Raw genomic sequence first — 24,371 nt, forward strand, 5'->3', positions numbered from 1 at the left:
AATATCTCAGGCCTGCAGCGCTCTCTCTCTCTCTCTCTCTCTCTCTCTCTCTCTGGATAGAGGAAAGAAAGCTTCCTTTGTTCTAGTCCTTGCTGAGGTTCACCTGAGACAGAAACCTTACGTGATGATGCTTTTCCTTCATCTCCTGTCATTACTTCCATCCTGATAAACTAGGGTCCAGTCCTAGTGATTACTGTCTGTCTTCCAGGAGGAGGAAATAGGTTTTACAGTGAAAGAATTATAAGACCTGACTAATGTATACCAGCAAGATCTGAGATTTTGCAGTTAAGATCTAGGAAGAAAAAAAAACAGGGAATATTTATCCTAAGAGGAAAATGTGAGGGAATGCAATGATGTTTTAATATACTAATCTATCATAATACATGGGGTATAAAAGGTTTCACTTTAGACGTTCTGGAGGTTTACTTTGTAGCCTTGTATATAATCCGTTTTCATAAAGTTTCATGGCTGATTAAATAAAACACATCTATTTGATTTTTAAAACTTAAAAAAAATTTTTTATTTATTTATTTTGAGAGAGAGAGTGCAAGCAGGGGAGGGGCAGAGAGAGAGGGGGAGAGAGAATCCCAAGCACAGGGCTCCATGAGGGGCTCGAACTCACAGGCCATGAAATCATGACCTGAGCTGAAATCAAGAGTCAGATGCTTAACCAACTGAGCCACACAGGCACCCCTGATTTTCAAAACTTTTGATAATATGCCAGTTAATTGAACTTTTACATCATATTATTCTAATCATATGTACTTCAAATTTCTCTGCATTGTAACCCACCTTGTCTGGTGTCATTGGGTGTCAATGATCTGGATCCCACAGAATAAAGCACGTGATACATAGTCTAGGAATGTACTTCTCAGTCCTTCATATCAAGGATGCAATTGTTAGATTCCTGCTCAGGTTCTGGCCAATATGATATTGTCTCTTTTGTTTCTCATACTACTGCCACTTTTGGGCCCCAATTCTCTATTCTGTATTCATGACCTTTACATTGTGAACTCACAGTTCCTCCCATCAAGAGCTGGAGTCTACTTCCCCATCTCTTGAATCTAGGCTGGCCTCACTACAGGCTATGGCCAATGGAATTTGGTGGAAATGATGGTGCATCAATTCTGAGCCTAGATCTTGGAGGCCTTGTATGCTTTTGCTCTCTCTCTCTCTCTCTCTCTCTCTCTCTCTCTCTCTCTCTGTCTCTCTCTCACCCAAGCTGCTGCCATGAGAACAAAGCTTGGACTGTTTGCTGAAGGATGAGTGATCACATGGAAGAGAGCCAAGCTGTCCTGGATGAGGTTGTCCTAGATCAGCCAGCTCCCAGGAAACCTGCCAACTGTCCACATGGATGAGCCCAGCTGAGATCAGCTTAGTTGGACACAGATCAGCAATTTATAGCCAATCTACAGACTCATGAGAAATAATACATGGTTGTTGTTTTAACAAACTAAATTTTGGGATGGTTTGTTATGCAGCATAAACTAACTGATGCAGCTACATTTAAGCACATCAGCTATTTAAAGATTCATAAACAAGTGATGGATTGAACTTTAGAAGTATTAGAATAATTTGCTTTCTCACTAGCAGAAGCTCACTGCACCCTGACAAGTAACTTTTTAAATGTGTATTTTTGGGGGGGCAACTTAATGAGTGCAAATGGTTTCTCAATTTAATTTGCGCTTATTTGATTCACAGGGCTATTTAAAAGTTTTTAATGCTTTCATTATTAATTTTAAATCATCCATTAACATTTTTGAGTGTACTTTGTCCCACTTTCTTTTGTATAAGTTGGTTTTTAAAAATCTTTATGAAAAACCTTTTTACATATTTTAAATGTCTAATTTTTGTCCAGATGCTTTATTTTCTTTTAGTTTATGTATTTATTTTGAGAGAGACAGAGACAGCATGAGTGGGGAGGGGCAGAGAGAGGGGAGAGAGAGGATCCCAAGCAGGCTCCTCATTGACAGCATGGAGCCTGATGCAGGGCTTGAACTCACAAACCATGAGATCATGACCTGAACCAAAACCAAGAGTCGGACGCTTAACCAATTGAGCCACCCAGATGCCCCTGTCCAGACACTTTAAAACTCAGTCATATGCATTGCAGCATGTTGGAATCCCCAAATGGATTTATGTAAAAAACATTACTGATGGAACAAGCTAAGGAATATTGAATGCCACCATGCTCAATGCTATGAACTTCACATTTGTTATCCCACTTCAACCTCAACAATTTTTAAGGTAAGTAATATTAAGTCAATTTCATATATAAGAAAATTGAATTTAAGTAAAATTTTTAACAACATGAAGCAAGTAAGTGGTAGAACCATGTTTTCAAATCCAGTCATTGATTTGAGTCTATATTCATCACCACTACTCTCCACTTCTCTCATTAGAGGAAGGCTTTGTGTTTCCAAGAAAGGGGAATACAGCAATATTTGTTTCTATATTTTTGTTTTTTCTGTCTGGCTGTGTTTCTTTTTTTTTTTTAATTTTTTAAATTTTTTTAAATGTTTATTTATTTTTGAGAGAGACAGAGACAGAATGCGAGTGGGTTAGGGGTCGAGAGAGAGGGAGACACAGAATCGGAAGCAGGCTCCAGGCTCTGAGCTGACAGCACAGAGCCCGACACGGAGCTCCAACTCACACGCTGTGACATCATGACCTGAGCCAAAGTTGGACGCTCAACTGACTGAGCCACCCAGGTGCCCCAGTCTGGCTGTGTTTCAATGCCTAAGCCATAGTTTGATTAGTGAAAAATCCTTCTGGAGTATGATAAATTGATAAACATTCATAGTTCATAATGGTCTGCCACTTTTCTTTAATATGTATTTTGACGGAAAGCTGGGTGCAAGCAGATTAGCCAGCTGCCATCCTGTCCTGATAATTCTGTTATCAACACATCTTAATAATCTAAAATTATTACAAACTTAAAAGTGCACTGTAAATTTTACTTTACTATACATTTAAATGACAAATCATGTTTTACTTCCTGGCTTTAAAAAGCATTATCGTTCTCCATTACTTACAGAATTAAGTTTAAAATCTAGAGCTGGGCATATTCAGTTTCATTACAGTCTATCTCAAACCTTTCTATCCTGTTATCCTTGATCACCTCTCTTTTTGCTCCACTTAAATTGAACTCTTCACCATTTCCAAATACATTCTATCCCCTCGGCCTTTCTGCACCTCCATGTGCACTCTTCTTTCTTCTCAGTATGTATCTCCCCTTTTGGCCATTCAGCAAACTCCTATTCTTCCTTTAAAGCCCTGTTCGTGAAGGCTTTCCCTAGCTTCCCAGCCGTAATTAGCATGCTCAGTCCCATCACACTGATAGCACATCTCTGTCCTAGCACTTACATCATATTGTATTTATATATTTTACTTGACCACAAGTTTATATGCTCTCCAAGTATTATTCATCTTTACACTGAAGCTCAACAAATAATAAATTATTGCTTTAATAATATTAAAATATATGCAAGAATTAGAAAAGATAGCCAAAAAAGATAATACCAAAAGATAGAAAAGATAATACCAAAAAAGCACACAGACAGAAAAAGAAGAAATAAAATTCTCTCTATTCACAGACAACCTAATTGTCTACATTGAAAATTCCAAGTGATTTACACAAAAGCTCCTAGAATTAATAAGTGAGTTTAGCAAGATCATAGGATAAAAGATAAATGTACAAAAATAATCCTTCATTTTTTTTTCTATATTCTAGTGATGACCCACTATCCATTAATCATGTTTTGAAATTTTCTGTATTTTACAATGTTTTGACATTATAGGGGCCGTGCTACCTGGGGAGTGAACAACTTTCCTGTGAATACACCTTTCACATACAAACCAACTAATTCTGAGTCCATACTCCCAACCATCTCCTTTATCTAACTCTCACACATCAAAACAATATTTCCCCTGCCCTGCGTCACCCCCGGGCCAAGTAGAGAACAACTTGAGACCACCTGTCTAGCCCAGAGCCTACTAAAATTATTCAAACTCTTCAATCCTAAATTTGTTTGAACTTGCCTAACCTGCTCCCCTGATTCCTTCCTACAGAGAACAAAATAAAGGCTCTGGGCCATGGTCTCCCCTTGCTCTTTCTGCCTCCTGACAGACCAGGTACTTCCCCAGGTGGCCCTGCATGGCATGTCCTGCTTCCTGTTTCTAGAAATCTGTAAACTTCCTGCTTCTTGACAATAATTTCTGTGCCTGCAAGTCCATAACTGATTAAAACTAAATCCCAGGTACATTTTAATACAAAGTGAAATTCAAAATTAAAATTAATACCTTTTACAGTAGGACTAAAAAATATAATTCTTAGGTCTGTATCTAACAAAACATGTGTATGGTCTGTATGCTAAAATCGCCAAATACTGATGACATAAAGAAAACCTAAATAAATACAAAGATACACTAAATGTATAGATTGGAACACTGAAAGAAATTAGAAGATTGTTAAAATGTCAGTTCTTCTGTTTAGCCTATCCCTCCACCCTCCCCCCTCCAGCAACCCTCAGTTTGTTCTGTATATTTAGGAGTCTCTTCTGGTTTGCCTCCCTCTCTGTTTTTACCTTATTTTTCCTTCCCTTCCCCTATGTTCATCTGTTGAGTTTCTCAATTTCCACATATGAGTGAAATCATATGATAAGTCTTTCACTGACTGACTTGTTTTGCTTAGTGTAATATGCTCTAGGTCCATCCACGTTGTTGCAAATGGCAAGATTTCATTATTTTTCATCACTGAGTGGTATTCCATTGTATATATAAACCACATCTTCTTTATCCATTCATCGCTCGATGGACATTTAGGCTTTTTCCATAATTTGACAATTGTTGATAGCGTTGCTATGAACATTGGGGTGCGTGTGCCCCTTCAAATCAGCATTTTTATATCCTTTGGATAAATGGGTGATGGTCATTGAGCAGGGCACTTTTTGGGATGAGCCCTGGGTGTCATATGTAAGTGATGAATCACTGGGTTCTGTGAAGCTAGGACTACACGGTATGTTAACTAACTTGAATATAAATAAAAAGGAAAAAATGTCTTTAAATTACAAAAAAAGAAACAAAATGTCAGTTCTTCTGATGTTGATATATAAATTTAACATAATTGAAATCAAAATGCTAGCAGGAATTTCTTGTAGGTATTGATAAACTGATTCTAAAATTTATATGTAAAAGCAAATAAGTGAGAATAGTCAAAACAATTTTGGAAAAGAAGAACAAATTTGGAGGACTCTACCTGATTTCAGGACTTAGGATGATCCTATGTAATTAAGATAGTGTAACATTGGCAAATTGACAAACAGATCAGTAGTACAGAGAATCCAGAAAGAGACCCAGGTAAACATTTATTTCTGAAAAGCTGCAAAGGTATTCAATCAAGAAAAGATAGTCTTCTCAACATATAGTGCTGGAATAATTTGACATCCATTCGCAAAAACAGACAAATAAACCCCACAACTTATACCTCACATCTAAAAAAATAATCATTCCAAGTAGCCCAAAGGCCTAAGTGTAAGATGTAAAAGTGTAAAAGTTGTTAAAAAAAAAAATCAGCCAACCTCTTTGTAACCTTAGGTTAGTCAAAAAGTTCTTTCTTAGATATGGTACTAAATACAAGATTTATAGAAGAAAGTTGGTAAGTTGAACTCCATCAATCTTAGAAACTGTGCTCTGTGAAAGACGCTACTAAGACATTGCAAAGATAAGCCACAGACTTGGAGGAAATATTTGGAAATCACGTTTCTTTTTTTAAAAATTTTTTAACATTTATTTATTTTTGAGAGACAGAGGGAGACAGTGTGAGCAGGGTAGGGACAAAGAGAGAGGGAGATACAGAATCCAAAGCAGGCTCCAGGCTCTGAACCATCAGCACAGAGCCCTATGTAGGGCTCAAACCCACAAATCGAGAAATCATGAACTGAGCCGAAGTCGGACGCTTAACCAACCGAGCCACCCAGGCATCCCTTAAGTTTGTGTTTTTGTTTTTATTTTTTATTTTAGAGAGAGAGAGAGAGAAGGAGAGAGTGGGGGAGGGACAGAGGGAGGGACAAGGATGTTAAGTAGGCTGCATGCTCAGCATGTAGCCAGACTTGGGGCTCAATCCCACAATCCTGGAATCACGACCCGGGGATCACGATCCGAGTCAAAATCAAGAGTCAAGATGCTTAACCGGCTGAGCCACCCAGGTGCCCCAGAAATCACATTTCTAACACAGAACTTGTATCCAGAATACAGAAAGAACTCTGAAACTCGACAGGAGAGGAAGCAACCCATTTAAAAATGGGTAAAAGTTTTGAACAGATTCTTCACTAAAAATGGAAAATAAGCACATGAGAAGAGGCTCACCCTCACTCACCAATAGGAAAATGAAAACTAAAACCACAATAAGACACTGCTACATACCTATGCATTTGTCTGCATTTCAATCAGACTGAAGTTTTCTTGAATATACTATACACCTCTCTGCCTGTCTTCTGACCTTGCCACATATTCTAGCATCCTCTTTCTTCACTCCCTTCACCTGCCAAATCCTACTGATCCTTTAGGACTCAGATACTGTTAATTCCAAGAAGTCTGTCCTCTGACCCCACCCTCACTCCTCACACCTGGGTGTGAATCAGTGACCCTTGTAATATGTAATGATGGGCCTTCCGTTTTACCCATCACTCCATCTATCAAATATAGAGTGCTAATTTGTTTAATCAGAGGTTTTAGAATTCTTAACTCTGATGTCCATGAAGTCAGACTCTGTCTTCTTCAAGGTTATAGCTACAGAAATTAGCACATTAAAAAACATTGTTGAATGAGTAGATAAATTCATATAACTCCTAGGTATGAACCTCGGTCTCTGTTTGAACCACCCTTGACCCCAACCCCCCCCCCCCCTTGGGTTTTCTTAGCTACCAAGACAGTCACAGCCATTCTCTAGTCATTTGCAAGCTAAAATCCTATTTCCTTCATCAGCGGAAGGCCTGGTTTTCTAGGTAACTTGTTCAGCTGACCAAAGTTGGACACCCTGGCCTCTGAATTACTATCCTTAGCCTCAGGTGTTCTCAAATGATAATTCTGTATCACTGGCTACTATTGGTCCTATGGAGACAGACTATGTCAGACATGACACCATAAACGTGGATCCAGCTGCTTGATACTTCTCTATAAGACATTCACTTTGGACATTATGATGAAGTGTGCTCCCAAAGGTGATTGCTTCTTTGGTTCAAGTCACTAGCTTTCTCAGTATTTTAGAAGCCACTTACAAAGGATGCCATTTGGTCATCTTTGTCTGCATATGGCCCGGATGAGCATGCATGCTGGTCCCTCCCTGAGTTATAAAAGGTGGAAACACTAGGTTACATGACTATCATGATAACACCCAGTGTTTGAATGGGCTTCTCAAAATGCCTTCATCATCTTATGCCGTTATGTAAGATTAGTATCGTCAGGGGCATTTGGGACTGTGACTTGATTTTATGGTACTTATAACACTGTTTGGAGTATATTACAAGCTTTGTAAATATGATTCACAAGCGGGTGGCTTTAAAATTTGTGACAAGTCTTTTTATTTCTCTACCAAATATGCCTCGCTTTAAGGTTTGGTTCCACCAAATATGCCAAAGTCAGTTAATTCTAGACTTGAAGTCTTCTGCTGTCCATGAGTGGGACCTTAAGGCAATTGTACAACCCAGGGAGCCCTGGTTTTCTCCTCTGTAAAAGAGGATGATGCTATCCAGGCTGCAGTGGGGACCGTGAGGAATAAACAAGACAATGTGATTGTGGGGAATACAGAGGACAATAAGTGTGGGTTACTATGTATGTTGCCATTGCCCCCAGCACAGAGAAGCAGCTTTATAAAGAGTTTCTTTATCTACTCAACATATTAAAATGTGAAAGGTTGTATATTTCTGCTTTCTTATCTTCTGCCTTCCATATAAAAAAGGAAACTCTGCAGAGGAAAATAAAGCACACGTCAGGATTGTTGCTTCAATGGCCTTTATGAAAGGTGTTGACTCGTCAAGTTATCTCCATGACAGAAAGAACACAGAGAAGTATCTCTGAGCCAGGTTGATGCCGTATCCCTGAAAACAAGGAGGTGTATATGTTGGCAGTTAACTGAGGTAAAGAATTTTCTTTCTTGTGGTTTGGGGATACTGTGCTAATTTAGAAACTGTGGATGCCGGGTTTTGGCAGAGTTTTTGTTTTCGTTCAAGTCTTTGGTCGGAAACTTCACACAATTGGTTGATGTTTTGCTGTTTACTGCTGCAACCTGCTCTAGTCTATTCTTGGGGGGCCTTCTTCACATACAAGGTGATAATGACCAGCGTACAGTCTGGAAAAATGTGTGGCCAGCTTCCTGCTTGGACCCTCAGCCGAGATTTGAAAAGTGATAGATTTGAGCTCATCTGACTGGGACATCTAACAGTGTCAAGCAATGGGAAGGTGTCTGTCAGTAAAAGAGGAGTCCTGGGCACCTCACCCCCAGTGGGATGCTAGGGAAGGCCTGATGATGGATGCCTCCTTGGGGAAAAGAGTACAGCCGGTGAAACCGCATTCACATCTCCCAAGTTCTGGTTGTGAGAGAGAATCAAGAGGTCAGTGAAATTAGCTCTGGAGCCATGGAGAAGCACCCCATCGCAGAGTGTTTGGGGAAGGAGAAGATTTGGTTTAGAGAGGGGGGACACTGGCTTCAATGAAGAGTTCTGGAGTCAGAGGCAGCCCTTTGTTTATTCTAGAGGAGGACTGGGTTTGCGGTATGGGAAAGAAGATTTCTCCGAGTGTGTGAAATGTCTCATGGAGGGGATGCTGGGCTGGAAAATGGGGATAGATAAATAAGCATTGCGAAGAATACCATTAGTTCATGGAATCCCAGACTATGGAGATGATGTGCTCAAAACCACTGCATCTTCTATGAATACATTAGGCCAAGTATCAACCAACGCACATAGATATACATACACGGAGTAGCCAGCAGCCAACAGTAACCAACATTTCAGTTCTCTGTGCCTCTCGGTTGGCTGTTACGAGGAGGGGTTTATTCTTTGCTTCCTTCCAGTTCTAGCATCCTGACACTGCATGCAGTTTAATATAAAAACCCGGTTTGAAAGCTAGTCTTGCCCAACAATAGATTTTCTGGGGTGGGTAGGGGGGAGTATTTTCACCCTCTGCGTTTGTAATTACAATGTTTGTTTTGTTTGTTTGCGGTGCAGACACAGGACGGTGCCCAGACATGTGTGAGCGTTTGTATCTGTGTATAGGGCAGGTGGGGAAAGTGTGTAAGACGGAGGCCAAGAACACCTGTCATAGGGTACCTGCTGGGGTACCAGATCCTCCCTGAACACACTGTTTGCACCGACACAAAAGGGCCAATGGGCCGGGGCTGGTGCTGGATCTGCCCAGTACCCGTGCTGGGTGTGGGAAGGACGGGGCCGGCGGTAACAAGAATCAATATATATTTACGGCGGGGGCGGGGGCGGGGGGTGCGCGGAGGCTGCAGGGCGGGGCAGCGCTAATGAGAGCAAGCCCGGCCTGTGGTTGGTTCGGGAAGTCTGGTACCCACAGAGGAGCAGGCAGGGAGGGAGGGGATGCGGGCGGGAGGATAAAGCGATGAAGTGTGCTGCGTTACCGCGCATCAGGCGCTGTTGTTGGAGCCGGAATACCGTGCGTCTCTGACCGAGCCGGCCCAATCGTCGCGCACACACTCACCGAGCCGCGCGCGCCCCTCGCCGTGGCCCTGGCGGTGGCCGCCGCTCGCCCGGAGCCCCCGGAGCGCGGCGAGAACGGGTGGGCACCCAGGTCCCCCGGCAGGTCCCCGGCGCGCCATGCAGGGCACGTGCGCCCCCCGGCTCTAACCTGCGCGCTGACGGGAGCCCGATCTGTGCCCAGGCCGGGGCTGCCAAGGTAAGCGAGCGCCGTGCGGGGACTCTGCCTGCCGCCCCTACCCCCGCCCTTCTCTGGGCGGCTTCCCCGCCGCTCCCGAGGCCCCGGCAGCGCCCTCCCTCCCTAGGGCCCGGGATCCACCCTCCTCCCCACCCTCTCGCTTCTCCCGCGAGGTTCAATTGTCAGCCTGGGGCGCGCCGCCGCCCAGGCGGGGCAGGCATCCCGGGTGGCGACCCCGACTCGGGTACCGCGGGCACACCGGGCCGTTCTGCGGGGCACGGAGAGAAACAAAGAAGCCCCCAGGCGGGTTCGTGGCGCCTCCCCCGCCCCCCGGCGCCCTCCCAGTGGCGAGGAGGTGTCAGGGGAGGGGGCGGAGAGACCTACGTAATCCCCCTTCCCAGCCCACACCCACCCCTTGTGAACCACAGCTCTGATCTGGGGCTTTGCCCTGGACTCCCTTGTAGACAATTGTGTCCCATGCAATTCCGTGGTTAGCCGAGCGAGCCCCCAGCCCCGCACGACCTCGCCAGTGGTCGCTAAGGGGGCGCGTGGCAGGTCGGGGCCGTGCTCCCCTGGGTGGTGGCAGGCTGGGAGGATGCGCGCTGTGGGTGCTCCTCCAATGCCTCCCGGTCTCCGACCGGCTGCACCGCTCAGTTTTAGCGGGAGCAGCCCGTCTCGTCGCCTACCGTATTGCGACCTGCACACAGGGAGGGAGGAAGCCGCTGGGAAAAACGCGTCCGGTCCATTTTTGGCTGGAGGTGCGCTTCCTTCTACCCCTACATTCCCGGACCATGACAATGCAGCAAAATCCGGGGGCGCAAACAATGTGGCCCCTCCAGCCCCCGCTCCTCCAGTGCCTTGTGATTGCTCTGCCGTTTTGACGTCCCGGCCACTTGGCGGATTTGCGGAGTGTGGGTGCGTGGTCTGTCTCTGTGTCTTGCACACAGAGACCATAACTTCCCTGCCCAATTTGAGCGCGTGGGGGGAGCTGGCAGGGACACAGGCTGCAGAGATGCCCGGCTTCCTGTGGTTCCGGGCACAGCGCGCCCCAGTCTGCATTGAGCTGACACCAGATAGCATGTGGGGATTTTCCTAGTTGCCGAAGATATTTGACGTTGCGATAGTTTTGTGCTTGCTTCTCTTGGGATCTGCAGTGGTGCAATTCTCCCCTTGTTTTTATTTTTTTCTCTTTGCAAAGCTAACAAGGCTGTGTTCAGCAGAAATGGATACAGGAGGAGCAGCGTAGTTCAAAGACTAAGGGAGGCATCGTCTCTCTTTTCCTGGGATTTAAACGCGATTTAGGAGGGCAGATGCCCTACCTGAAAAGGCCAGACTTTAAAGACCCAGGCAGTGTCGTGGTCCAAGGCGTCTCAAAGCAGGTGGCCAGATCTGCGTTTCTCATCAGCGGACTCGCTCCGGCTGTGGCTATTACGGTAATTCGTTCTAGATCGGGGATTCATTTTGAAAATGTGTGTTTTCCACTAAGAAGGGATTAGAGTCCACATGGTTATCCTGGTATGAATGTGTGTGCCTGCTTGGGAGAGTGAGAGAGTGTGGCAGAATTCCCTGTTGACCCTTCCCTCTGTTTGCTGCCTCCTCTGGAATGTGGCATCGGAAAAACGTCGCACTGTTTTAGTTCCTAGACCTACAGGCCGACTGGACTCAAGAGTGTTTCATTTAATAAACCAGAGTGTGACTAATTCTGGAATCCCAGTCCAGTGCATTTTAGCAGCTTTGTGGAATGACAGTTCTCTTTTTGTCTCGGGTAGTTATTTCACGAAGGCAATTTGCCTAAGTTTGTTTGGATTGTGACATTATTGACTTGGTAGGGAGACCACAGTCTGAGCTGGAACAGCCTATCAGTGCATCAGGACAGACTGCAGCTGCTGTGGTCTGTGGACGTAGCATCATTTGATTCCGATTACACTTCTGGCTTTTAAAGACGGATGTTTTAAAAGATCGCCTGAAGCTTTACTCTTCGTGATGCTTGCATCAGATATGGTTATCAGTACAGGAAATACTAGAAGGCCAGAGGTGATCATGGGAGGCAAGCCTCTGCCATCTCCCCTCCTTATGGGTAAAGTGAGGAAGTTGAACTGGCTGATTTCTGTGGTTCCTTCCCTCCAGCCTCAGCCTTGTGTGATAATGGTAAAGGAATAAGAAAAGTTACCCAGTTTCTTAAGGCCAATAATTATAGCCCAAATTTTGCAAACAAACCAGGGACAGGTTATAGAATTTATGTTTTATTTTTACATATCACAATTTGTTTTAGCCCCAGTATCTGCATTTTCTTCTTAAATGAAATTAGTCAACGACTCAAACAGGTCATTTATTTTTTTATTATTTTTATTTTTTGCCACTAGAGCAAAAGATTAGGTAGAGGCTGGGGTACTGAGAAGAATATTGGGTAGTGGATTTTCTCCTTATTTGTGGATTAGTTATTTATTGCAGCTCCACCTTTGGTCGGTAATGAACAATGTAGCTTATTAACAATGTTGCTTTCGTTGTTGTTTTTAACGGAAGACTCCAGTAGCTGTTTCATCCTACACGGCAATTGGCAACAGCATCAGACTTACTTTCCCTGATGGGATTTGATAAAACTTGCTAGCATGGATGCTTGTTATAAAAATGAGTGAGGCGACAATTACTCTAAACAGGCAACCAAAGCATTTTTATGTGCTTGTGGTAATTTTTACAGTTTGGGGATGGTTGAGGTATTTGGTCATTGATTTATGCTTATCTACTCAATTTTCCACAGTAGTATGCCGATTTGTTTTAAAGTTACAATTAAAATAACATCCAGAAATAAGGCTATGTGGCAGGCACAATGAATCACCACCCCCTCTCTTGTTTCCATAGCCTTCTTGTTCATACTGCTAAGACAGCACTTACCATATTGCTGTTACATGAGGTGTGAAAGGGCCATAGCCCCCTTGTCTTAAACATGCTTACGAGCATCTTGAGGTCAAGGACATTGTTAAATTCATCTCTCTCTGGCACATCGCACTTTGCCCGGGACAGGAGTCATATTCTCAGGAATGTTGATTAAGTGCATTTTAGGTAAAAAAAAAAAAAAAAAAAAAAAAAAAAAAAAGCCCTCTACTCATTTAGGCAGGAGGTAGGTGGGAATTCTTCCTTTTGTGAGTCAGATGGGCAGATCAGAGGGGTTATGTAAGCATCTGAGGGAACAGGTGAGCCAGGACTCAAATCCAGGCCTTCCCCCATGCTGCCCCAGGGAGGGGTTCACCCCACTCTCAGTGAGAAACCAGGTAGACTGCAGATTGGCATGCTGCATGCTTGGCTTCTTTCTTACTTGAAAGATCGGGGTTGTCCTTTGACAAAATCGATCTGAGAGCTTCTTGGTTCTGTCTTGCTGTGGCCCTAGAAGGGAACTTATTCAGCCCCAGCACTCTGGCCTCCAACCTGCAATTAGACAGTGAGGGTGAGCCCCTCTTTGCCACCTCCTCTCCAGGGCTGGTTCCACCACCCACAGCTTGCTCGGATGATGGACTTTTCTAGGCAATGCCCCGGACTGCCCATTGTTTGTCCAAATCACATTTAACCACTGTGAGCTGTGCCTCTGAGATGACCCAGTAGTTAGACCAGAGACAAACATCATTGCTGGGTCAGCCCACCCTGACAGAGTCTCCTAATAGTCAGATTTCTGTGCTAACAGGTGTAACTCACAGACAGACCCTTGCTTCCGTCCCATCACGTCCTGAAAAACAGGACAGGTTGCCATTAGGAAACCAGAAAGTTCAAACCCATGTGTCCTACTGTAATGCAGCCCGGGGTATGTTTGACATGCATGGACTTCTAGAGACAACTGTGTGAAATGTTCCACATGGCTTTTTTTTCCAAGTCACTTTTTCTTTTTGAGGTTTAGTTTTCTTTTCTTTAAAAGTAGGGAGTTGAGGGATGCCTGGTTGTTTCAGTTGGTTAAGCATCAGACTCTTGGTTTGGGCTCAGGTTATGATCATGGTTCATGAGTTCAAGCCCTGCATCAGGCTCCACACCATCAATGCAGAGCCTGCTTGGGATTCTTTCTCCCTGTGTCTCTGCCCCTCCCTCACACGTGTGTGTGTGTGTGTGTGTGTGTGTGTGTGTGTGTGCGCGTGCGCTCTCTCTCTCTCTCAAAATAAATAAACTTTAAAAAATAAATAAAAGTAGGGAGTTAAATCAGGTAATCCCAAAGGTCATGTCTAATGCCATGATTCTGGGGTTGTTTTTGTGGGTTTATTCAACTGAGTGAATTAGAGGGAGAAAAAGTTTAGTATTAATTATTACAATTACGTTAATATTGACATTTATCTATAAATTTAACTTTGTGATATGTATACACTAGAAATACTTAAGGCGATGTGTGTTAGTCTCTGGGTTACCTAATAATCATTTTGGACCCTCTGTTAACAATATTGTCTGTAAATATCTATAGTAAATCTTTCTTAATTGCTAAATTAGATTTACTCTATTAAAGGAAAAGATTTGTAGCATTTCTGTTCCCAGTGAGGAGGGCAGTGGTGAAAAAGCAAACAATCCCCAACTCCTGTATAAAAGATTCTTAAGTTTAGGGTTTGATAGTCAAGGTTCCGGGACCTACAGTAAAATATTTCTGTTCTCACCACTGAGTGTGTTTCACAGCTGAGTAGCTCTTGAGGTCAAAAGTGTTCCCTGGGATTCACCTAACAATGTTCCTTTCCATTTCCTTCTGGTCCCTCATTTTGCTCTTATGTGTTTATTTACTTACTGTTTCTTGTTTTTGCCCCTTCTTGAAGCTCGGCTGGCCCTTGGTTGCCTCCATGAAACATACAGTGCTGGTAACACTGCCCGCCCACCCCCTACCTGCCCCGCTAGATGCAGGAGTCAGAGCCTCATAACCTTCTGCTTATCTGAACATTTTCTACTTTCTTCATAAACGTTGCTTCTCCAGATACAATGAGGTTTTGTCTGATGATTTTGATCGTAGTAGACGTGAACACGGACTTTCTGACCACTGGGCATTTGTCTTCAAGCCTCCTTAAACACTTTAGGCAGCAAAGCAGTATATAGGCGATTTATATATCCCATGCCATAATTTTTCGATGTGTGAGTATCTTTTGGGAAGTGGTTGTCATGTTCCGTGACATGGGCATGGTACGGAAAATGAGAAGTAGTCAGTGCAGGATGTCAATAGTGTCACTGCTGTTGGCAAGATACCACAAAGACCACTGAGCTCCCAGGTCACTAGAGGAAAACCTCTGGATTCCCGTAGCCATAAGTGATGTGCACATTATTTGTTGAGAACCCACGCTTTTCCTGATTTATTGGCCCAAAGCGTGAGGTACACAGAAGACTGAAAATAAGGATATAGGGTACAGACAGGCTCTTCTGGTGTTATCCAGCATCTATTGCATTGAAGTATTTTTGGGAGCATTCAATGGATGGGACTTAAGCTGGTATTGGGATGGGGGGGAGGAGAGAGCGCTGGAAAAGGATGCCATCTGTGCCCATAATGACGAATGCCATCATGGAGACTTCACTCGGGGTCCCTTATATATATTTAGTGGAGCAGATTTTCCCTTTCACACTTTCTAGATCTATTTGCATTGCACAGATGTCAGGGAAATATCATGTGTGTGGAAGGGAAAAAAAGAAGACCAAAATTCACATCCATGGCCGGGGATTGTAATTCAATCCCTTTGTCCTTAAATTGACACCCATTTAACTTGCACACCTGTTCCCTGCGTTTGCTTTCGGGGTTTAGCAGAAACCTCAGTCTTGCACTTGAGAGGTTTTGGCGAAGGGGAGACAAGGGTCGAGCGCAGGAGACCTTGCTTGCTCGCTGTTGATGCAGGAACTGACGGACCAGGGCGGCCATCCACCATCCTCCTTCCTGGAACACACTGACCAGCTGGAAAACCACAGGACATGATCCATAGATTTTTACCCTTAAAAAGGCTTCTCTTTTTTTTATTGTTATTCTTAATTCCTTCTACCATCAAAACTTAGGACAGCTAAATTAAAAAAAAAAATTTCTCCTCTATTTTGAGCACAAGCTATTTTTGTGGAAATGAGCTTTTTGAAGTTGAGAAAAAAAGTAGTTTTGAGTGTCACCTCTGTCCCTGGTGAGGCATTAGACCTGCGGGTAAAGGGGCTGAGGAGAAGGAGACAGCACACAAATGTGCTGTGATATGTGACATTTACAGACCCCTCCCTGGAATCCACACGCCCTCACAGTTGAATCAGTGTTCTGGTCCCTCTGTCAGAACACGCCTGGAAAAAGTTGTCTATGCTGCCTTTCTCTGCTCTCCCCGTCTAAGCCCGTAGAAACATATTTTATCGTGTAATGTTTGATTGAGACTAACAAGATGTTTAACATATCTGTAAATTGTGAAGAAAATAAAACAAGTGCTGGCCGGCGGTGCAGCCGGGGACCAGAACACTGTCCGTTCATTTGAAGGGAGTGCCCTGTGTGCTCCTGCCTCATTTCTTCTTCTGCCTTTCAGAGTCCCCCGCCAAGCTCCAGTCCCCATCCCGCCCTTCCTCTGTCCCCCTGATGGTCACCGATGGTCTCTGCTCATCCAGTACAAGGTCAGCTCTCCATCTGGGTGCTGCTGATCGCACACTTGGGTCCACTCCCTCTGTCTTCCAGGACACCAGGTTCTCCCAGTTTCTTACTGTGTCCCTGTGTTAGGCTTTCTTGATGGCCCCTGACATTTTATCACTACTGACCTCCACATGATGGAATCCACCAGGGTATGGCTTTGACATCTCTTCTTACCCGTATGATGAGCCCAAGTTTATCTCAGCTGTCCTGCCTGACTCATTCCTAGAAGGCCATCACCAACATCTCCCTGAATGCCACGCAGTCTGAAATTTGTGCAATTCACAACCCCCAACTTTCACTGCTCAGAGCTGCTTCACCTTTGGAGTTCTCCACCTGTGTAAGGGACACCTCTGTTCTTCCTGTTGCTCAGGCTGAATGCCTTCGATCCCCTGGCTTCCCTCCCTCACCTCGTCTAGCTTTTAGCAAACGGCTCTCCCTTCTTCTCGGCCCCTCTGGCCACCAGGACCAGCCTTATTTCAGCCACCATGATGTCTCAACTTCAACACTGACACCCAACCAGTCTTCTGTGTTCCTTGCCCATCTGCAATCTGTTCTTTGTACGGCAGCCCAAATGATCATTCATTCGTTCACCAAATATTGACTAAATGTCTGCTATGTGCCAGGCCTTATTTTTGGTGTTGGCATGCAGCATGAACACAACGCAGAACAGTCACAAATCTCTGTTATTTCTTTGCCCACCATTTTCCGATGGTTCCATCCCTCTCAGAACGAAATCCAAACTTCTTATTTGGCCTACAAGATTCTGCATAGCTGGGCCTCCTGCTCCTGCTTTTCCAGGTCAATGCCCCCAAATTTCCTGTTCTTTCTTGACCATGCCAGGCACGCTCTCATCCCACATGCTGCTTCCTTCACCTGGAAGGGGGCAGTGTGTGGGGTGAGGGGGGCTTGTCTCCCAGGTACCTGCAAGCGTGCCCCTTAAAAAGGTTAATGACCTTCTTCAGAAAGGCTTGCCTTGACCACCCATTTATACTGCCTTCTCTTCCAGCTATCTGCTTTCTTTTTCTTCACATCACTTAGCCCCACATGATTTGTGATGTGTTTTCTTGCTCATGTGTCTATTGTGTGTCTCCCATTCTAACTTCTAAACTCACCAGAGCAGGGGCCTGTTTATTTGCCTGGTTCCTGGAACATAGTAGCCACACTCTTTACGGGATACAAATTTTTCCGAATCTGATGGTTTAGAGTTTGGATGGTATTTTCCAGTCTCTGGATCCTCCAAGAATACTCTTTTTCTTTGCCATAAATGATTCCCCCCACACCACAAGGTGGGGGTCAGGGGTCTTCATTACTGTCTGGGCATTTTGTTGGTAGTGAATCTCTGTGTTATTTATCCTGGCTGGATTCCTCTGACAGTTAAAGCTTGAGCTTGTCTTTGCTTCCTCCTCAACGCCCAGCAAGTAGCAGTTGGTCACTCAATTATTGTTGAATTGAATCATTTCTTCGTTGTTGCCAGGACTTGAGAAAACTCTCTGCCCTCTGGTCTCTGCCTCCTCTGGGCCACACTGGTTTTGCCATCTTGATTGTGAGCACGTCATTCCTATGTTCCAAACTGTCGGGAGCCACTAAAATCTACACAATAAAGAGCCTACTCCCCAGACTGGCCTTGCGGGTCGTGGGCTGTGACCAGTCATGTCCCAGTATGCCCCATGGATCTCTGCTGATGCCAGACAGACCTTCTTTCCATATCTCCAAGCATGCTCTGTGTTTTCCTATAATTATGTACATTCTTCTGTATGCCGTTTTCTACCCTTAGATTCCCTACCCCTCTATAAATTTACCCGTTTTTAACATCTAGCTTAACTCTCACATCCTAGCCAAAGCTGCTACTGAGTTTCTCCATTGATAGGATTTTCCCTGCACTGAGTTCCCCTGTGATAGGTATCCCTGAATGCCCGCTATTAGCTCTCCTGCCTTTGAGCCTCCCTACTAAATGATGAGCTCCCCAAAGTTAAGGACTGTGTCACATTTATCTCGTATCCTGAATACACTTGTCGTGGTATCTGCCACTGCAGGTATGTCTCTGAATGTTAAATGAGTGAGTGCCCCAAGGAACAATCTGAGTTGAGAAGGTCTGTATTTTATTGCTTCTAGAATGACGTTATGCACAATGTATGCATCCACAAAATGCGTATCATAACAGTAAGTAGGAAGTTGGAAGAGGTGAACTCCACAAAGACAGGAATTTCTATCCTGCTTTGTTTGTTGATTCTCCTAAGTGCTTAGAATAGTGCTCAGGAACAGAACTCACTATTTAAAGATTGGATGCGGCTCATAGCTGGACCATATCTTAAATTTTTAATATCACTGTATATAAATGAGCAAGCCCGAGGACTGGAGAAGCTTTCCCAAGATCACGCAGTAAGACACGGAACCTGTCTTCTCCCTGCTGTCCAGCCAGGTCTTGAACAGAAGAATGCCCCATAACTTTCCAGAGGGATGGTCACAGTGTTACTTTCTTACCAATATCTGGGCAACTTCTTTCTTCAGAAGAAGCCTGACTTCTTAGATCTTCTGAAAGAAGCAACAGAGAAAAAAATCGCAGCATTTCAAAGGACTCAGAGACTAGTCAATAGGAAACAACATTTATGTGTTCCCTTGCTGTTTGCCTGGTCCATTCATTTTTGGAAATGCCGAGAAGATCAAGCCCCTTGGCTCCGGTGGGCCACCCTCAGGAATTTTGCTTAAACCTGGTGTCTGCTTGAAGTGATGAGGTGGTCAGTGTTTCTTAGAATCTCTCTGATGGCATAAACAATTCACAATGAAGTCATCTAGTTTAATTTCACCAGGGAATTTTATTGGCAATGCTGCTCTCTATCTTCATGACAAATTTGAGTAGCAAGCTAGCACAATTTTTGATGAAAATATCTCCCAGAAGAACTTTGTGAGCATTCTCCATCATTTTGTTGCAAGCAAGTAAAATGTATCTGTCTTGGAAACTTACATTCAGATCCTGGTGTGACATCCTTGGGAAAAATAGTTGAAAGTCACTAATTGTTATTTTCATCTTTTTCCTAGGAGAGAGGAAAAGTATCACTATATGTATAATGAAGAGGCATCTTGCTTCTCATAAGAAATTTGACCAAGGGACTACTGGATCACAAACCAAAATAGAAATGCATTGTGTATATGTATACACACATATCTGTGTACTGATAATATAGAAATACATATAAAATATATAAGTACATGATATAATTTTTTAAAACTCTTACTATTTTCAAAGTAATTTTCAATTGTTTCATTCACCTAGAAGAAATTTCTTGAACTTCTGTTATATGACAAGTACTTATGTTTGTGCGTGGGATTTTAACATCTAGTTAAAATCTACTTGAAGGTGAAAATGTACAAAAGATACAGCAGCATAAAATCCCTGCAGTGGAGAAACATTTAGTTTGAGAAAGCAAATTGAAAAAGTTGTGTCCTTTATGATATTTTTTAAAATGGCTTTTTGTTTTTAAGTAATCTCTACACCCAACGTGGGGCTCGAACTCACAACCTTGAGATCAAGAGTTGCAGGTTCCACTTACCAAGCAAGCCAGGTGCCCCAAGAGTGATTGTTTTGTTTTCACACTATTAATGGAGCATCTGTCATGTACCAGACACTGAGCTGGGGGCTGGATTACCCTGGTGAATGGACATGCAGCCCCAGTCCTTGTCTTCACAGAGCTTAGAGTTGAGGTCCTCAAATTTATGACCTTGCTTCTGAGAATTTACAGTTTGGTCATTAAACAGAACATCGCCCTTGTCAGGGATTTAGAAATCATTGTGCTACTCTTTTTTTTTTTTCTTTTCTTTTAATGTTTATTTGAGAGAGAGAGAGAGAGAGAGGGAGAAAACGAACATAAGCAGGGGAGGGGCAGAGAGAGAGAGACAAAGAATCAGAAGCAGGCTCCAGGCTGTCAGCACAGAGCCCCACACGGGGCTCGAACCCACGAACTTTGAGATCACAACCTGAGCCGAAGTCGGACACTTAACCGACTGAGCCACCTGCGCGCCCCTCATTGTGCTATTCTTTAGCTAAACTTAATTTTACCAAATTGAATGCTCCTGTCATTGATCTTAGGCACCTTAGGGCCAAGGCCCTGGGTCTGTTACTTGAGAGCCCACAGTGCTGTAGGATCATGTGTCCTCATGACTTGAAACTTGGCCACAAATGTTGTTTTCCCCAGTGATCCAGAGAATCTTCTGGAGGAGGAAGCACTTTTGTTATCTAAGTATTTTAGATAGACTTCAGTGAACAGCAGTGTGAAGGGACATTCTGGCTACCTGCTCAGGACCCATAGGCTCCCAGGACCAGGTGAAGTGAATGGTCTGGTTTGATGCACATTGTTAGCAAGGGGACAAGTCCTCAGATGGAGACTGCACTGGTCGCTCCCCCTCAGGGGCTGCTTGCTTGCTTTATGCTGTGGAATAGTGATGCCATAGCCCTGACGATGGGGTGAGTCATGGGTGGCGAAGGGAGGCAAGAGGACAGAAAGCCAGATTCTCCTCTTCAGAGGCCTGCGTCCTGCTCTGGCTTAAATGGCGTTTATCATGCAAACCTAGGATTTTTTTAGTTTCTTGAAGAAAGTATTGAACAAACCATTTCAGCTATGTAGAGAAAGTTGAGGGATTATTGCAAGAGAAAGAAAACCAGTCTAAACCCAAGCTGTGTCTGTAGACATGTGGGAGTAAAGGGGAGGGGTAGGAATTAGGTGTCAGAAGTGTCACACTTTAAGAGAAGAAAAGGTCATGCTGGGGTCCTGACCCCATCCTTTCTCAAGTATTCATTTGTCTCGGTTGAAAAATGTAATTCATTCAGTGTTTTTATAAAAACATTAAACTTTGTGGTAGGAATTTTGTCTTAATTGTAAGAGCTCCTGCCTTTGAAATTTCATTTTAGAGGCAACATAGAGTGAATGGCTTTGTTTTTACATTTAGCACATCTTGGTATGAATTTGCAAATGGCTTTTGAGGGATCCAGATATTTTATTTTTCAAATCTATTTTTTCCGAAGTGCCATTAGCAGGTGGAACTCATGACTTCCGGTATTTTTCAGGCAATGAGCTCAGTGAGATTTGGAAATTAGTTAAGCCATTTATAGATTCATAGAATGCTGGCTGGGGAAGGCACCTAAGCCATGTCCCACTTAAACCTCTCGTGTTCTGCACAATGAAACAGCCATCTCCCAGGGTCATGGACCCCGCATTTGTGGAACCTAGGATGGGAGGCTGTCTCTGGGCTCCTGGCTTGATGCTCTGTGGCACCACTTGCTAGCTCATTTTGGGGCTGGGCTGGAAACTTGGATATCCTTGGGGTCTAGGCACATATGGATTTGGGGGTGGGATGGGTGGTGGGCAGTTGCAGGCAGGGGACTGTGAACCACGGGCTCCTGCTGGTGGCTACTTAGTTTCAAGCCAATTGCTGACATGTGGGAATGAGTTGCTAGTTCTGATTTCTCCCAGAAAACCTAAAGGCTGGGTATTGAAGAGAATTATACTTTTTTAAGATTTTTTTTGTTTTTTACTTATTTTATTTAATGATATGGCAACACTTAGTGGGCCAGACCAGCCATAACTATAAGCCTCCAAGTTGCAACCTGTGCTCTAGAAAAACTGTCCTTTGAGGATTTCTAGGATGGAAAGAAAGGACCATGAACACTGCTTCGAATTACTAAAATCTGAAATGTGGCGGAGGGACTTGCTCCGAGTCCAGAATGAAAACCAGTGGGCAGAGGATTTGGATTCAATGATAATAAGCATTTTCTGCTACTCAGAATTACTTGAGAGCAGCGAGGCATTAGTGTGCCAGGGTCCCACTGAGCAGGGTTCACTGGGCCCTTTGTTGGGATGCTGGCTAGAGGCCTGGGGTCCTGGCACCTCCGTGATAAGCTCTAAGGCTGCCGTGTAACCTGGCTTTGCAGTAATCCTGCGCGCCTCCTCCTGCTTCGGTGTGCCGTGGGAGGATGGCCCAAAGCCTTCAGGGGGAATCCATCTACGGTTGACCCTTGAGCCACATGGGCGTGGGGGGCCCTCCATGTAGTTGAAAATCTAAGTGTAACTTTAGAGTCCTCAGAAACTTAACTACTCCTTACCCATAATGATAACATAAACAGTCAATTAACACATATTTTGTAAGTTACATGTATTATATACTGCGTTCTTACAATGAAGTAAGCTGGAGAAAAAATGTTATTAAGCAAATCATAAGAGAAAATACATTTACGGTACCGTTCTATATTTATTGAGAAAAACTGGCTTACAAGTGGACCCACACACTTCCAAGCCATGTCAGGGGTCAGTGGTATAGTTTGCTCTCACTGTTTCTTTTTTTAATACAACATGTATATATCACTATACAATGGTCTGCAAACTAGGGCTGGCTTGCCTCCTGTTTTTGCAGTTTTACTGGAACATGGTCACACCCATAATTTGCATTTTGATCTGTGGTTCTTTCAAGCTGTAATGGCAGAGCAGAGTAGTTAAGGCAGAGAGGCAAACCTAAAATATTTACTAACTGGCCCTTTAAGAAAAAGTTTACTGACTCTTGAAAAGGAAAACATGTATAAAGTAACAACCACCTGTAATTCAATGATTAGGTGGAAGAACATTGGCATCTTTTTAAATGTTTATTTATTTATTTTTGAGAGAGAAAGAGAGAAAGCAGGGGAGGGACAGCGAGAGAGGGAGACAGAGAATCCCAAGCAGGCTCCAGGCTCTGAAATGTTGGCACAGAACCCGACACGGGGCTTGAACTCACAAACTGTGAGATTATGACCTGAGTCAAAGTCAAGAGTCAGGCATTTAACTGACTGAGCCATCCAGCACCCAGAACATTGGCATCTTAATGCATTTCCTCTAGGCATATGCATGATACTGAAATCACACCATAAATACACTTAACAATGTATCAGATACATTCTCTTGTCATATAATTTTTGATATTTGCATGTGTTATTTTAATTGGCTATATAATATTCTATACAACTTTCCATGCATATGTATTAGGCATGTATCTATTATGTATTGATTTTATTGTGACACTTAGCTGTATGTTTTACATATAAAATTTTATTAATCCTTCTAAGCTTACGTAGGAAATATTACTAACTCCATTTTACAGATGGGAACACTGAGATGTAAAGTGTTTCTGTGACTTGATCAACTCACACAGTTAGCCTGTCTGACACCCCGTCCTGCATTTTCAGCCATTCACCTATTACTGGGCACTGAAGTTAAACTGACCTTTTTTGTTTGTTTTGTGAGGGACACTGTGTCTTAGAAACACTACTTTGATGAATATCAAGTATACAAATCATTGACTGTGTTTCTTATTATTTCCTTAGAAATGATTCCCCAAAGCAGAACAGATAAATCCTAGAGGCACATTGCGGCTTCCTCAAATGGGTCAGAGTTGCTTTGGGCAAAGTTGTAACAACATATACCATCCACAAACACTCTGTGAGGGTGCCCAGTACCGACTGCTATGATTTAGCCATTCTGGTTTTTTTTTTTTTTTTTAAGTTTATTTATTTTGAGAGAAAGAGAGTGAGCATGGGAGGGCCAGAGAGAGGGAGAGAGAGAATCCCAAGCAGGCTCTGCATCATCAGCACAGAGCCAGATGTGGGCTTGAACTCACAAACCGGGAGATCATGACCTGAGCTGAAACCAAGAGTCAGATGCTCAACCCCTGAGCCACCTGGATGCCCATGATTTAGCCATTCTGTTTTTACTCTTTAATCAAGGGAGGAGGGATACTGGAGGCTGATTCTTTGCAGGTAGTTATGGCTGATGACCCCCGGGAGAGCAACTTCTGGGAAAGATGTTTTCTGGATTAAAATAGGACAGGGTCAGCTCTCATCACAAATCTTTGCCCCTGTGCCTTTCCACTT

At 43.7% G+C, this 24,371-nt stretch overlaps 1 protein-coding gene and 1 long non-coding RNA gene across 7 annotated transcripts in view; one reads left to right on the forward strand and one right to left on the reverse strand.

The window, feature by feature from the left end:
- Window positions 1–11,091, reverse strand: part of LOC147583356 (uncharacterized) — a 71,629-nt gene extending 60,538 nt beyond the window's left edge. Inside the window, exon 1 of the long non-coding RNA XR_015248133.1 lies at window positions 10,581–11,091. This is a non-coding gene — a long non-coding RNA (uncharacterized LOC147583356). The remainder of the gene's footprint in view (window positions 1–10,580) is intronic.
- Window positions 9,622–24,371, forward strand: part of HECW1 (HECT, C2 and WW domain containing E3 ubiquitin protein ligase 1) — a 429,509-nt gene continuing 414,759 nt past the window's right edge. For 2 of the 6 annotated variants that reach the window (XM_086697032.1, XM_086697035.1), the window contains exons 1-2: window positions 9,622–9,915; window positions 11,093–11,327. In XM_086697032.1, coding sequence (XP_086553158.1) covers window positions 11,205–11,327 — 123 coding nt within the window. In that variant the 5' untranslated portion in view covers window positions 9,622–9,915; window positions 11,093–11,204. Of the gene's footprint in view, window positions 9,916–10,524; window positions 11,328–24,371 lie in introns of those variants that run through there. The other 4 variants (XM_086697033.1, XM_086697036.1, XM_025929562.2 and 1 more) reach the window with 4 other exon arrangements.

Source organism: Puma concolor, chromosome A2 (genome assembly GCF_028749965.1).
Source record: "Puma concolor isolate L17-30 chromosome A2, mPumCon1.1.hap2, whole genome shotgun sequence".
NCBI lineage: Eukaryota > Metazoa > Chordata > Mammalia > Carnivora > Felidae > Puma > Puma concolor.